The 12610-nt window shown below is 50.1% G+C and overlaps 1 protein-coding gene across 11 annotated transcripts in view; it reads right to left on the bottom strand.

The window, feature by feature from the left end:
• Atp11a (ATPase phospholipid transporting 11A) overlaps window positions 1-6237 on the bottom strand; it is a 113549-nt gene extending 107312 nt beyond the window's left edge. For 8 of the 11 annotated variants that reach the window (XR_013104275.1, XM_034520900.2, XM_076913817.1 and 5 more), the window contains exon 1: window positions 5986-6237. Coding sequence is in view for 10 of the 11 variants with exons in the window: in XM_034520900.2 (XP_034376791.1) it covers window positions 5986-6024 (39 nt within the window). In the remaining variant the exon portion in view is untranslated. The remainder of the gene's footprint in view (window positions 1-5985) is intronic. The other 3 variants (XM_076913819.1, XM_076913818.1, XM_034520899.2) reach the window with 2 other exon arrangements.
• Between the last annotated feature and the right edge of the window lie 6373 nt (window positions 6238-12610).

The raw sequence follows: 12610 nt of genomic DNA, 5'->3' as shown, positions 1-12610 counted from the left end.
CTGGCACACACAGGATTCCTGGAACACACACGGGATCCCTGGCACACACAGGATTCCTGGAACACACACAGTATCCCTGGCACACACACAGGATCCCTGGCATGTACAGGGAGATTATCTCCTCCCAAGATAAAGGAACAACAGAGACAGGAGGCATCAGTGCTGGGGCCAGGGTCCTAGCAAGGGGAGAAGAGTTCAGAAGGCACCTAAGGATGCACAGGCAAGCACCAGGCACCAGAAGCGGAGGGCCCCCACAGCCTCTGGCCCCACAGCCCCCATCCCCACAGCCTCTGCCTCCACAGCCCCCATCCCCACAGCCTCTGCCCCACGGCCCCCATCCCCACAGCCCCCATCCCCACAGCCTCTGCCCCACACCCCCCATCCCCACAGCCTCTGTCCTATAGCCCCTGCCCCCACAGCTTCCACACTACCCTTTTTCTCTACTGACCACACTACCTAGCCCAGACTCATTTGGTCCCTAAGCCCTCAGGGTGCTGCCCAATGGGGCCTGCTAAACCAATGCTATGGTTTGGATACAAAGCATCCCCCTCTGCAAACGGCTCATGGCTTGGCCCTCAACTGCCAGTCAGTCATGGAAGACAACTGGACTATGAAGACTCTGACCTGATCAACAGATTAATATGGTAATGAATTCATAAATACATGGGGTCACTGGAAGGTACTGGAAAAATGAGGTGACTGGAATTATGCCCTGGAAAGACAAAGACGTACATTGTCTCTGGGATGCCTGGTTTGATCCCTGGCTCATTTCCTTGCCCTGCTTCTGTCTCTCTCCTTCCTCTCCCCTCTCACTTCTTTCCTGGCTACGTAGCTTGTGTTCAGTTTACTTCTCCATTCTGAGTTGGCTATCCAAAAATGGGGATCTCCATCTCTGACACAAAGTGTGAGTATGTAGACCGCTTGAAGACGCTTTAGTCAGGTGTGAGGGATACCACCAAGGTCAAGAAGATCCTGGGATGAACACCCCCCAGGAGTGGGATAAGACAAGGTGGGAGGGAGGAGAGTCTAGTCAGCTCCATTTGGTAAGCCATTATGACAACGGGTAAATGAAGACATTGACTGTACGCCATGGGGTAGATTATGTCACCCATACAGGAAGAGGGTTGGGGAGGGATCCAGAGTACAAAGGACAGAACTGGTCTCTATCAGAATGGGATCTGTTGTCCCAAACCAGGAGGAGGCCAGGACACAAACAGCAGTTGTGGGCTGTGTCACAGGGGTAAGCTGTCTGCTTCCTTTTCAAACATCCAGGCAGGTTTTCAGTTGCCCCATGAAGAGGGAGTGCAGGTCTGCTGAGAAGCAGGACAACACGTGGTGTCTAAACTGAGGTGCTCCAGTCAAGGTGCATCAACCACGTGGTGGGGGGCTGTGGGCTCCCAGGAGCGGGCAGTACCGACAGCCCTTGCTTTACAGACCAGGATTCAGTTTGAAGAAACTAACCAGCAGCCCGAAGTACCCACCCGGGTGGAGGCAGAGACAAATGTGAGTGGCGATCCAAGAGACAGATGCCTGACCTCCAGAGTTCTGCATCCACCCTGAGTTCCTCAGCCCTCAGCATCCCAGTCAGGCAAAAACAGTACCTACTCAATCTTGTCATATTTCCAGTACTGTAAAAATGGCTTTCTATTGATTTGTATTACAAATAAATAGCACTCTTACCTGCGTTTAACTTGGTTAAAAGAACATTTGTAAGTCTGAGATGTAGGACTCTTGCATCCAGCCTGTCTCTGTCAAGCAGAGGGCGCAGGCACCCCACAGCAGTCTGTATGTCCAGCTCAGAGCACATTCTCAAGCAGGATTCCTAGGCAGTGAAGCACTACACATGCCTGTTGGCAGAATCACGCCATCTCAAGCTAATTGTAAACTGAGGACAGTGTTCTCATTTCTAGAAACTTAACTGGCTGTAATGATACAAGCCTCTTTCCCCTGGGTTATTAAATTCAGTCTCTGGCATGAAATAAAAGCATCTGAGGTTTGCTTGTCCTAATGAGCAGACATTCAGTAGGGTTTCATAGGACAATGGGGAAGCTTCCATGCAAGGAACAACATAAAGGTGATTTATTCAACCTTTAACATTTAACATAAAGGTTAAATATACAGCTGCAGTGATTACTTAGAAACATCCAATCAGAAGACACCAGCCTCTGAAGGCAGGCAGGCGCTGGACAAACTTGTCTAGCTGCCGCCTTGTTAAATGTGTGTTAATTATAAACTTTACAAGTCCACCCTATAGATTGCTACCACTATGTTGGAGATGGACCATCCATTAGCTTGGGGGTTTTACGCCTAAGGAATCACTTATTTCAAATACCAGAAGGCCTTGGTGGTTAAGTGGTTTCACTCTGTATCCGGGAATATGGACTCTGGGGGCTGAACAGGAAGGCCTGGATCCCCAGAGCTGGATTAAAGGCAGGAAGTCCAGTAAGTTAAGTCTCTTAGAACAGGCAAGCTCACAGTGAGCCCTGATGTCCATGATACAAACCACTTGGTAAGAAAAATGAAGAAGCCAGGTTGTGGCATACACCTTTAATCCCAGCACTTGGGAGACAGAGTCAGGCAGATCTCTGTGAGCTTGAGACAAGACTGACCTAGGTACTGAGTTCTAGGACAGCCAGTTACATAGTAAAACTCTACCCCCCCCCCAAAAAAAAAAGGACAATGAGGAGGGGCAGGAGAAGAGGACAGTGAAGGAAAAGAGGGAGAGAAGAGGAAGGAGAGGAAATGAAAAAGAGGAAGTAGTAGAAAGAAGAGGAGAAAGAAGAAGAGGAGGAGGAGAATGCTTACAATTTTCTAAACTTTTGGATAAGTATAAAGTAAATGCTTGAAGTTCTCAGGAGCCAAACTGTCTTTTTCTAATATAAAGAACTATAGGGCCTGGAGAGGTGGTCCAACGGTTAAGAGGCTGCTCTTCCAGAGGTTTGATCTCCAGTAGGCCCGTGTGAGCTCATATGGTCTGTAGCTCCAGCCCCAGCTGATTCTCTCTGACCTCTACAGGCACCAGGCATGAACACGGCATGTTTACAGGCATGTGCAGGCAAAGAAGCAATCCATATAAAATAGAATAAAATGAAGTTGAAATGAGCTGGACACAGAGGTGCAGCCGGCCATTCCGGCCACTATTGAAGGTGAAGCAGGAAGACCACACACTTAAGACCCACTTGGATTCAAAGAGAGTTCAAGGCCGGCCTGACCAACTTAGGGAGAGCCTGACTCAAAGTAGGAAGTCAAAAGACCTAGGGATATAACTTGCCTAGCCTGCAGCAAGTCCTAGGTTCAATTGCCAATTGTTACAAAAAAAGAAAGGAAGGCAAAGGTGGTGGTGGTGGGGGGGGGCACCCTCAGGCTTTCCTGAGTTTTCTGTCTTAGACAGTGTGTGCTGCCTGCAAAGCAAATTTTGGAAAGCAGAGGCTCCAACAAGCCATAAAACCTAATAAACAAAATCCAGGCCCCATTGCAGAAACACATCACTCAGACATGACAAAAAGAAGCTCTTAACCCACAGGGATTTGAGGGAAATCAAATCCCTTCAGCATGAACCAGGAGGCGAAAGGGAGAGGCCATTGTGAGGAGCCTGGCCCAGGAAGCAGGCTCTAAATAACCTCTGCTCGGAGGCAGCAGTATTCCACACCTGGCCTTAAATTATTTTATCTTTGCCAAGTATACAAATCATACCCACCTCCAGTTTGTTCCCCCTACTTTCTCAGGAAAGCCCTGTAGGGAACCAACCAACCCTCGACCCTTTTTTAAAAAGGCTTGGAGTCAGGTAGCCAATGCATTTAATCCCAGCACGGAGAAGTCAGAGGCAAGCAGATCTCTGTGAGTTCAGGTCTAGCCCAGACTAATAATGAGATCCAGGCCAACCAGAACCACACTTAGGGAGAGATTCTCTCAAAAAAGTAAAAGTTTTTGAAGGTTTCCTGAACTTCCCCCCCCCACACCCCCCCCCCATATAAGAGTACTCAGCTAAGTTCTCACTGTAGCCCAGGCTAGGGCCTGCCCAGGGCCCCAGGAAACATTAACAGTGGGTGCTGGTATGCTTGTTGGGCCTCTCTGGGGATCCAGGCCCCATCCTTACCCCTTTTCTAGACTAAGACACTCAATCTTCACAAGAACTGCAAGGAGCAAGTTAACAAGAGCACTGAAGCAGGAGCCTAGGAGCCAGGTTCACAGCTGCAAAGGGAAGGCCTCCTTTAGCCTCTGTGGCTTCCTTTCAGAGGGTCACCGACAAGACCCACACTCCTCACCTCACATACCTAAGAGGAAGAGTCACTGGCTCTACACGTGCCCCTTAAGAGGTATAAGATGCATGACATGACTTAGACTACATCCGGAACACGGCTACTACATGGAGCATGAGCTGAGCACACAGCTATGTGACTGTTCAAACACGCAGCAATGTGTGGTGTGGAGCGGACTGGCCTCTAAGACAGAGTTCTCTCTCTCTGATTTACCTGCCTGCACTCACTGCCGGTAACTGACCCAGGACAAAATACCTATAACAACGTTCTTCTCCAAGGGCTGATGACTCCATCTTTAGCAAGCTTAGGCCTCAGAGGGAGCTGTGATGCTCTTATTGATCTCAGGAATTCTGACTGTGTGAAAGGCTGAGCAGGCGACAGAGGAGAGGTTCATTTCTGTAGAATAAGTTGCATAAACCATGAGATAAGAATATCCAATCTCTTTTTCTCCTCTTACCAAAAAAAATGTAATTTGACTTCACATCTTGGAAGATAAACCAAAGTACAAGAAAACAAACCATAACTGTTTGGGGGGGGGGGGGCGGGGGAGTCAAATTAATTTCATGGCTTAGACTAGAGTTTAAAAACAGATTAAAAAGTAGCTGTGTACAGGCCTGTGGCAGAGGAGTCAAGAGAACACACTGCAAGGAGGTGAAAATGAGATGAGCAGAAAGCATATCATTCCATAACTTACATTCCAGATGGATTATCAAATAATAAGAATGGCAAAGTTTGTTAAAGAATTATCTGCAGCCTAGATCTGAGAGAAAATACCACTTCGAAAGTAAAATGGCACAGCAAAAAGAAAGTAACCGGAAATTTTACCTAGATTAAGGAACTCTAAGATAGCTGAAGTCTTCCCTGAGGGCACTATGGAAGTAAAAGACAGTACCAGGGACGAAGATGAGTCCTGTGGCCCTGGGAAGCTGGTGGGCCCATGGAGAGTCTCTACAGGGACCAAGAAGACCACCCCTCCTCCTTTCGCTTCCCACAGGGGTTGGGGGAGGACTGCAGTTTCCTAGTCTGATTCTTTTCTTACTGGAAGGCCAAAGTTGGAAGGAAATTAACCAGAAAAAAGAAGAAAAAATACCCGGGTAAATTCCCCTTCAGAAAAACCCACATCCAAGGCCAAGTGTCCGGCTCAGAGAAGCCAGAAAGAGTCGGCTCCGGTCCCCTCCGTACCCAGCCCGCACTCGGCACGCGCTCCTCAAACCTGTGACCACCCGGCGCCAGCTGCCGGACAATAGGTCCTTGTGTCCGGCTTCGGGAAGACAAGCTGTCCCGGGGCAGATTCTCTCTTTTCGGTACACACACCCACTTTGCCCGGTCCCGACTGATGGCTGCCACCTCCCTGGTCTCCCCTGGTGAGGCACTAACTGCGCAGCGGCATCCAGGACACTCGGACCTGGCTGGCTACTTTCAGAGATGGCAAACTTCACTTCTGACTCCCCGGTGGAGGCTCCCCGCTTCCCCGTAGCACCGTACACATGTCCCAGCCGGTCCCGGTCTCCGTACGGGCCCGCCCCGCTGTAGCTGAGCGCAACCCCCCGAGGATGGATGTCCCTCGACCTCGAGATTGACCAGGCTGCAACTGCCTTCCGGGTGGGCCTGGCCGAGCGCAGGTGGAGCGCGGCGGGGACCTGCCGGCGGGACGTTCCGGGCCTGAACCCCGACCCCGACCCCGACCCCGACCCCGGCCCTGGCCCCATCTCAGCGCGCCACTCACGTATCTGCGCACGAGCGTCCTCAATAGGCTGCAGTCCATGGTTATCGCTCCAGGCTCCGCGAGCCCCTGGGCTGCGGGCGCTAGTGCAGCCGCCCCCCGCCCGGTCACGGCCTGGGCGGCGCGGGGGGCGGCCGCGGCCCCTCCGCGCTCATGCCCCGCCGGTGGCGGCCAAGGGACTCAGCCCGCGCGCAGGCGGCTCGGAGGAGGCGGCCCGCGCCCGGCGCTGTTCCCGTCCGGCCGGCGCGGCCTGCGCTCGATGCTCCGCGCCTGCTCCTCCCGCGGCTGCCGCGCCTCTGGAGCCGGCTCTGCCCCGCTGCGCCCCGCGCGTCACGGGCGCGTGTGAGCATGCGCGCGCCGCAGCCCCCGCCCCGGCCCCGCGCGCGCCGCGACTCCCTAGTGCGCGCCGCCGCCCTGTTGCTTCCGCCTCCCTGCGGGGCGGGAGGGCGCTGTCATCGCCCCCGCGTGGCTCGTCGGGTGCTGGTCCTTCCCACCCCCACCATTCAGTCCTGTTCTAAAAAGGAAGCCTGGCTGTGAGCCCAGGGCGCGATGGCGGGTGCGGAGGGCCTGGATCCCTGGGTCTGAGGGTCACACCTCCTGCCTTGGTGTGGACAGAAGACACAGGATCCTCAGGTGGCTACAGGGTGCAGACACCACCACCTCTTTTGGGACTTCCTCTCTTGGAGACCAAACCAAGCATGTCCTGATCCAGCTCTTATGACTCACTACTTTCTATGTGCTGCTTGGGGCCCGGTCTCTGTTCTGCCTTCCAGAAACCAGGCCTATGGCAAGACCCTCCACAGTCCTGGGTTTTACCTTGTGGTCCAGCTCCCTGCCAAGTGCTTCCTGCTTCTACCTTACGGCTATACATCTCCGTGGCTAGCACCCCCAGTCCCAGGGAAGGTCGTTCTTTGCTGCCTAGGTGTGAAGTGGCACACAGCTGTACAACTTTCCGTACCTCCGGCTCAGCCTCAATCTAGCTGATATTTACTGGTTCCACATCCCTTGCTTTTGCTTCAGATAACTGTAGAACCAGAGACTAGGGATCTGCAGCGACCGATCAGGAGCACCAGACCTGGGGATTAGGAATGTATTTGAGACCATTCTGACCCGGAGTGTGGAGGAGATCTGGCATTCCTATGGTTTGGATTAGACACGGGCGGGCGGTAACAGTGCCAGTGGACAAAACTGACCTCCTGAGCCACCACAGCCTTCTGCCCTACTCTCCACCTAAATTCTACACCAGTGTAGCACCGGCTACAGACACCCAGCCAGCCTCAGGGCAAAGTATTTTCTCTCTGACCTTCCTGGACTCGCTGTGAGCCTGGTGGTGATGACAGACAGCTCTCACTGGTACTCCTAACTGTAGGGTACACTCTTGAGGATAGTAGGCCTCCATTTCTAGGGAATAGCTGCTGGCCTCCTCACTGATTGTCCTGTGGGCCTGACTGCGCTTTCATGTGTCTCTGGTGATGGTGCTTTCCTACCGTGACCCCATATTGTTGGGCCAAAATGTAGGCTTCTGGTGGTCAATTGCAACTGCAGTGGGTATTCCTGGTCCAGACCTGTCTCAGGATAGAGCCTTTCAATGTCTGTTCTACTCAGAGGCACGCTTCGTTTCCTTCCTTCCTTTCTTTTTTCCTTGTTTAAATTTTTTGAGACAGAATCTTCATCCTAGGCTGGCCTCAAACTCCACACAAACACCCTGCCTCAGCCTCTGAAATGTTGGGATACAGGAGTGAGCCCTCATGTCCAGCTTATTCTTCATACAGAGCAAAGCACTCCCCTAGTGTGCAACAGGAGTGAGTGACTTCATCCTCTGAGCCCTCACCCTCGGTGGGGCTCGGGACTCTCTGGCTCCCTCCAGCTGGCACCATTCTTTCTAGCAAGTGGCTGACTTGCTAATGAATACTGAGAGGAACATGCTGGGAGGATGTTTAGTGAAGGTGCCTTGCTCTTCAGAAAGCATGTTTCCCTTTGAAGAATGGATGCCTGTTGTCTGGAGGTGATGCCTACTGCTTTGCAATGTCCTTTCAGACACCAGAGGACCAGAGGTGGCAGCTGGAGGAGGAGCGTATTCTTGCTGGGGACAGAAGCATGATTGAAGTGAGCAGAGTCTGGGGTGTCATAGACCTATTTGCCCATCCTAACCAGAAACCGCTAAAGAGTCAATGTAATACCAGGCGAGTTGGGTTTTCCATTACCAACAGATATCAGCACTTCAACTTTGAGCCCTGTAAAAAAAAAGAAGTTAGGACACGGTTAAAATAACAGAAACTCCAACTCATTCTGTGAGCCTGTTAGTCATTGCTGTGTAACAAGCCACTACCCATGCAGGAGGTATGGAAGCAGTAGGAAGCCAGCATTAGCCAGGGCTCCTGGGCTTGGCAGGTTGTTCTGGCCTCCCTGGTATTGGCTGGGAATCTCTAAGCTACTGTATCCTTTGGGAGGCTCTGCCAAGGTAGGAATGTCACTTGACATTCCTCGCCATAGCTCAAATCACATGTGCAGTATCCCTGAGGTGAGTACTGGGGGTTGGGAGAGCAGGGTATTATTCTTTTCAGATGGCTTCTTACAACTCAATGAGCTAGCCTGGGCTGCTTCACACAGCTGTTGGGTTTCTCAAGAGACAAAATGAACACTACAGAACCATTAAAGGCTGAGTTTGGGGCCCCCAGAGCCTTCCCTCTGCCACAGTCTCCTGGAGAAACTGAGATCATATGCCTTCTGCCCCCCTCCACAAGGAGCACCACTAAAGCCACATTTCCCTGAGAGCCTCTGGCCACTACAGCTGCTCTGCCCCAAGACAGCAGCAGCCCATGTCCTACAGGAGGACATCTCATTTCCTGTGCTCCGTACAATCCCGCCCAGCTCCCTGACCACTTGTCTGGAATCTTCTTCAGAATAAACTCTTACTTGGTCATCTTCCTTTGGTGAACCCCCCTCCCCTCCACCTTTTCAGTCGCCTTTAGTTGCAGGTAATGGCTTTGCCCATCATAGTCACCAGTTTTGTGGCACCAGTGAGATCGTGTTCTCGTTCGCTCAAAGCAGCTTGTCTCACCCTTGTAGATGCTGATCACTTGGGGGAGTCTTTTAATGATGCTTGCCCGAGAAGGCTCTCTCTGTCCCAAGCATTTTCCACCAGGGCTTTTTAAAGCTGGCAGTTACAGCATGCTGAGCCCTGAGCTGGTGAGGAAGGTTTTGCTGGGGATGGCTACAGTCATCGATCTTCCACTCTGGCACAGCTAGGGTTCTTGTATGTACAGGTTCTCGACAAATTGTGAAAAGATTAAATTACACCTAGACTGCCATGTCAGCCACTGAGCTTCAGCAAGAGGAACAAAGGGAGGCTGTGAAGCATTGCCGACGAAGAAAAAGCTTACGGTGTACAGCAGTTCATCCAGGGGTCCTGTGACTGTAACACTGTGTGTGGACTGAGGTCCCAGACTCAGTGTGCCCTTGAGATCATGCTAGCAGCCAGGTTCTGCTACACTTCCCTGGAATGTACCTAGGAGGTATTTGTGGGTGATACCAGAGTTTATTCAGTTATTCTGAGACACGGTTTCATGACATAGCCCAGGGGCTTGGTTAGGGTTTCTATAGCTATGATTAAGCACTCTGACCAAAAATAGCTTGGGGAGGAAAGGGTTTATACTTTTATAGCTCTCAGCTCACACTCCATCACTGAGGGAAGCCAGGGTGGGACCTACAGGGAGGAACTGAAGCAGAGGCCATGGAGGAACACTACCTACTGGCTTGCCCTTCAGGCTTTGTTCAGCCTGCTTTTTTGCACCACATAGTGTGGCCTGACCAGGGGTGGCACTGCCCTCGTGGGCTGGGCCCTCCCACATCAGGCATCAATCAAGAAAAAGCCTGACAGACTTGCCTACAGTCCAGCTTCTCAGTTGAGATTCCCTCTTCCCAGGTACCCATAGATTTGTGTCAAATTGACAAAATAACAACAATAATTATTATTAATAAATAAAAATAAAAATTAAAAAGCCTAGCACATCCAGGCTAGCCCTAAATTCACAATCCACCTGCCTCTGCCTCCCAAGTCTTCCAAGACTTGTTGAGATTAAAAGTGTGCACCATAGCTGGCCACGAAGCTTTATAGTTTTATAAAACCAAGTCATAAATCCAGGCAAGTTTAAAACACATTGGTGGGTGCATTAGAAAGACAGTGACAGCAAGATGGGGGAGCTTTTCTGTAGGCCTCAGATGCTATCTGACACTATGTTAGCTTTGGGGTTGGCGAAAGCTGGTGATCTGCTAAGTCAGTAGATTCTGAAAGGTGTTTATTTATTGCAGAATGTGTTAATTCTGACACAGAGGTAGTCAAGGAAGGCAATTCAGGAGACTAAAGCTAGCTTAAGAACTGCCTTTGGGCCCCCAACATTCCAACTTCCCCCATTGTTATATTTCTCATCAGCTGATCCTGCAGGTACAGCCCCATCTAGGAATTGTCCTTGATGGGTCTCTGAAGTTTTGCGTCCCTTACTGGGTGAGTCTTCTATTCCTCAAGGATCAGAGGGGTCCCTGGTGCCTCCTGAGGCTCTGTTTACCCAAGTGGCTGCCTGCCCCCAAGTGAGACTTTTGGGGGTTCGTTTGTTTCTCAGAATCTTATTTTCCTCTTATTTTTTGGAGAGCATGTAAAAAAAAGTATGCTAGGAATTCTTAATTTTTCTACATTCCACTGTCTGGGCTTCTAAAGGATCAATGATTTTAATCCCAGTTTTCTTCAAAAGAAAAGCAAAACCAAGTTCTGTGGTGTGTAAAATTACCAACAAAGTAAACGAAAGCCATTTGTTGTACCTATTGTTTGAATGGTAATTTTAATATAAACTGTTATTACTTGTCTGACAAACTAAATAAATGGCAGGCAATCTGAAATAGGAGTCGGATGGTCATTAGCCATTCGTCATTATTCGAGGCAATTTGTGTTTTTGCTTGAGCAAACCTCTTGGATATTATATAACATGGCTTTAAAGAATGTTCTATTTATGGGTACTTTCCAGAAAATAAGGAAAATGGTCTCTCTTGCCCCATTACTCTTATAAATAGGAAGACAAAATGTGTTTCCTTAAAATATCTCCCATTTATTGTAATTTGTAAGAATATTTTATCAGTTTTAACTGGAAATGACCTAAGTGGACTCAGAACATGCTGGATATCGGCAGCCTGTGCCTAGAGTTCTAACACTTGGGAAGCTTGGGCAAGAGAATCAAGGATTTAAGGCCAGTCTCCCTCACAGAGTGAGAACTTAAAAAAGATAAAAAATTAAAGCGCCAAGAATATAGGTTTTCAGAAATTGGAAGCCAGATGTTACAGCGTCCCCTGAAATCTCAACCCTCAGAAAGTGGAGGCTGGGGATTGAGGAGTTGAAGGTCAGTCTTCGGCCATGAACCAAGTTCAAGGCCATGAGAGAACTCAAAACCGACAGACCAGGGAAGGACGGAGGGTGGCTCAGTCAGTAAAGTGCAAGCCGCACTAAGCATGGGGGCCTGAGTTCCGATCTCCAGCTCCTCTGTAAAAACACGATACATGGGCGTGTATGTCCAGCACTGGGGAGGCAGAGGCACACAGATCCTGGCGCCTGCTGGCCAGAAAGTCCAATAGGAACGTTGATCTCCAGGTTCAGTAAGGACCTGCCTCAAAATATAAGGTGGAGAGTCATAGAGGAGGACACCTAACATCAGCACATGTATATGTGCATTTACCACAGGCACACAAAGCATGTGTGCGCGCGCACATGCGCGCGCGCACACACACACACACACACATACACACACCTTACTAAAGACATTTGGCTAAATGACATGAGCACTACAGGATTTCATTTATAAAAGTATAAGGTCCCTAGAGCTACCAAGGTCATAGCAGCAGAGCGGACTGAGGGTGCCAGGAGCTGAGGTGAACGGGTGGTTGGTGTTTAATGAGGCAGTTTCAGCGGGGAAGGCAGAATGTCCCAGAGATAAAGGTGATCACTCTTATGGTGGTGTGTGACCGGGCTGATGACTCTGAAATCAAAATGTTTAATGTTACATGATTTTTTTTTATCACATTAAAATTGATTGCTGTCCTAGAATGGAAGAGATAATTTTGTGTGTTAATATTCTATCATTCTGACTTCAGTTTCAGAAGACAAAGCTCACGTGCTATAATTATTTTTTCCTGTTGTGGTAAAACGTAGTACATATGAATAGACATTCTACTCAGTCATGAAGCCTGCACAGATCAAACCCAACCTCTCTTTCCCACCCCGTTCCCACTCCCAATACCTAGTAACCACTGTTCTTTCTGACCGTTCAGTGTCTTTGGGTTCCACCTAGAAAAGAGCATAAGGCCCTTGTGTGATGCTTTGGCTCCGGCCGTCCTTCTCAGCAGCAGGGTCTCATTTGGGCCTGATGACACTCGCTGTGTGTATGCACTGACTTTTCTTTATCCTCTCATCTGTGGATAGGCTCTGTGCTGGTCCTTACTCTCAGCCATTGGGGTTTTTGCTGGTTCTCAGAGGCAAACCAGCAGGAGACAATGGCTCTGCCAGGAGAACACAGGGGAGGAGGCCTGGGACCCTCATGAGGTTATACTGACATCCAAGTTTCTCACTTGTGTTGGGTGGAATTCA

This window comes from Arvicanthis niloticus, chromosome 16, assembly GCF_011762505.2.
Source record: "Arvicanthis niloticus isolate mArvNil1 chromosome 16, mArvNil1.pat.X, whole genome shotgun sequence".
Classification (NCBI taxonomy): Eukaryota; Metazoa; Chordata; class Mammalia; order Rodentia; family Muridae; genus Arvicanthis; species Arvicanthis niloticus.
Note: the sequence above shows the minus strand (reverse complement) of the source record. Positions and strands in the feature narration are given on the sequence as shown.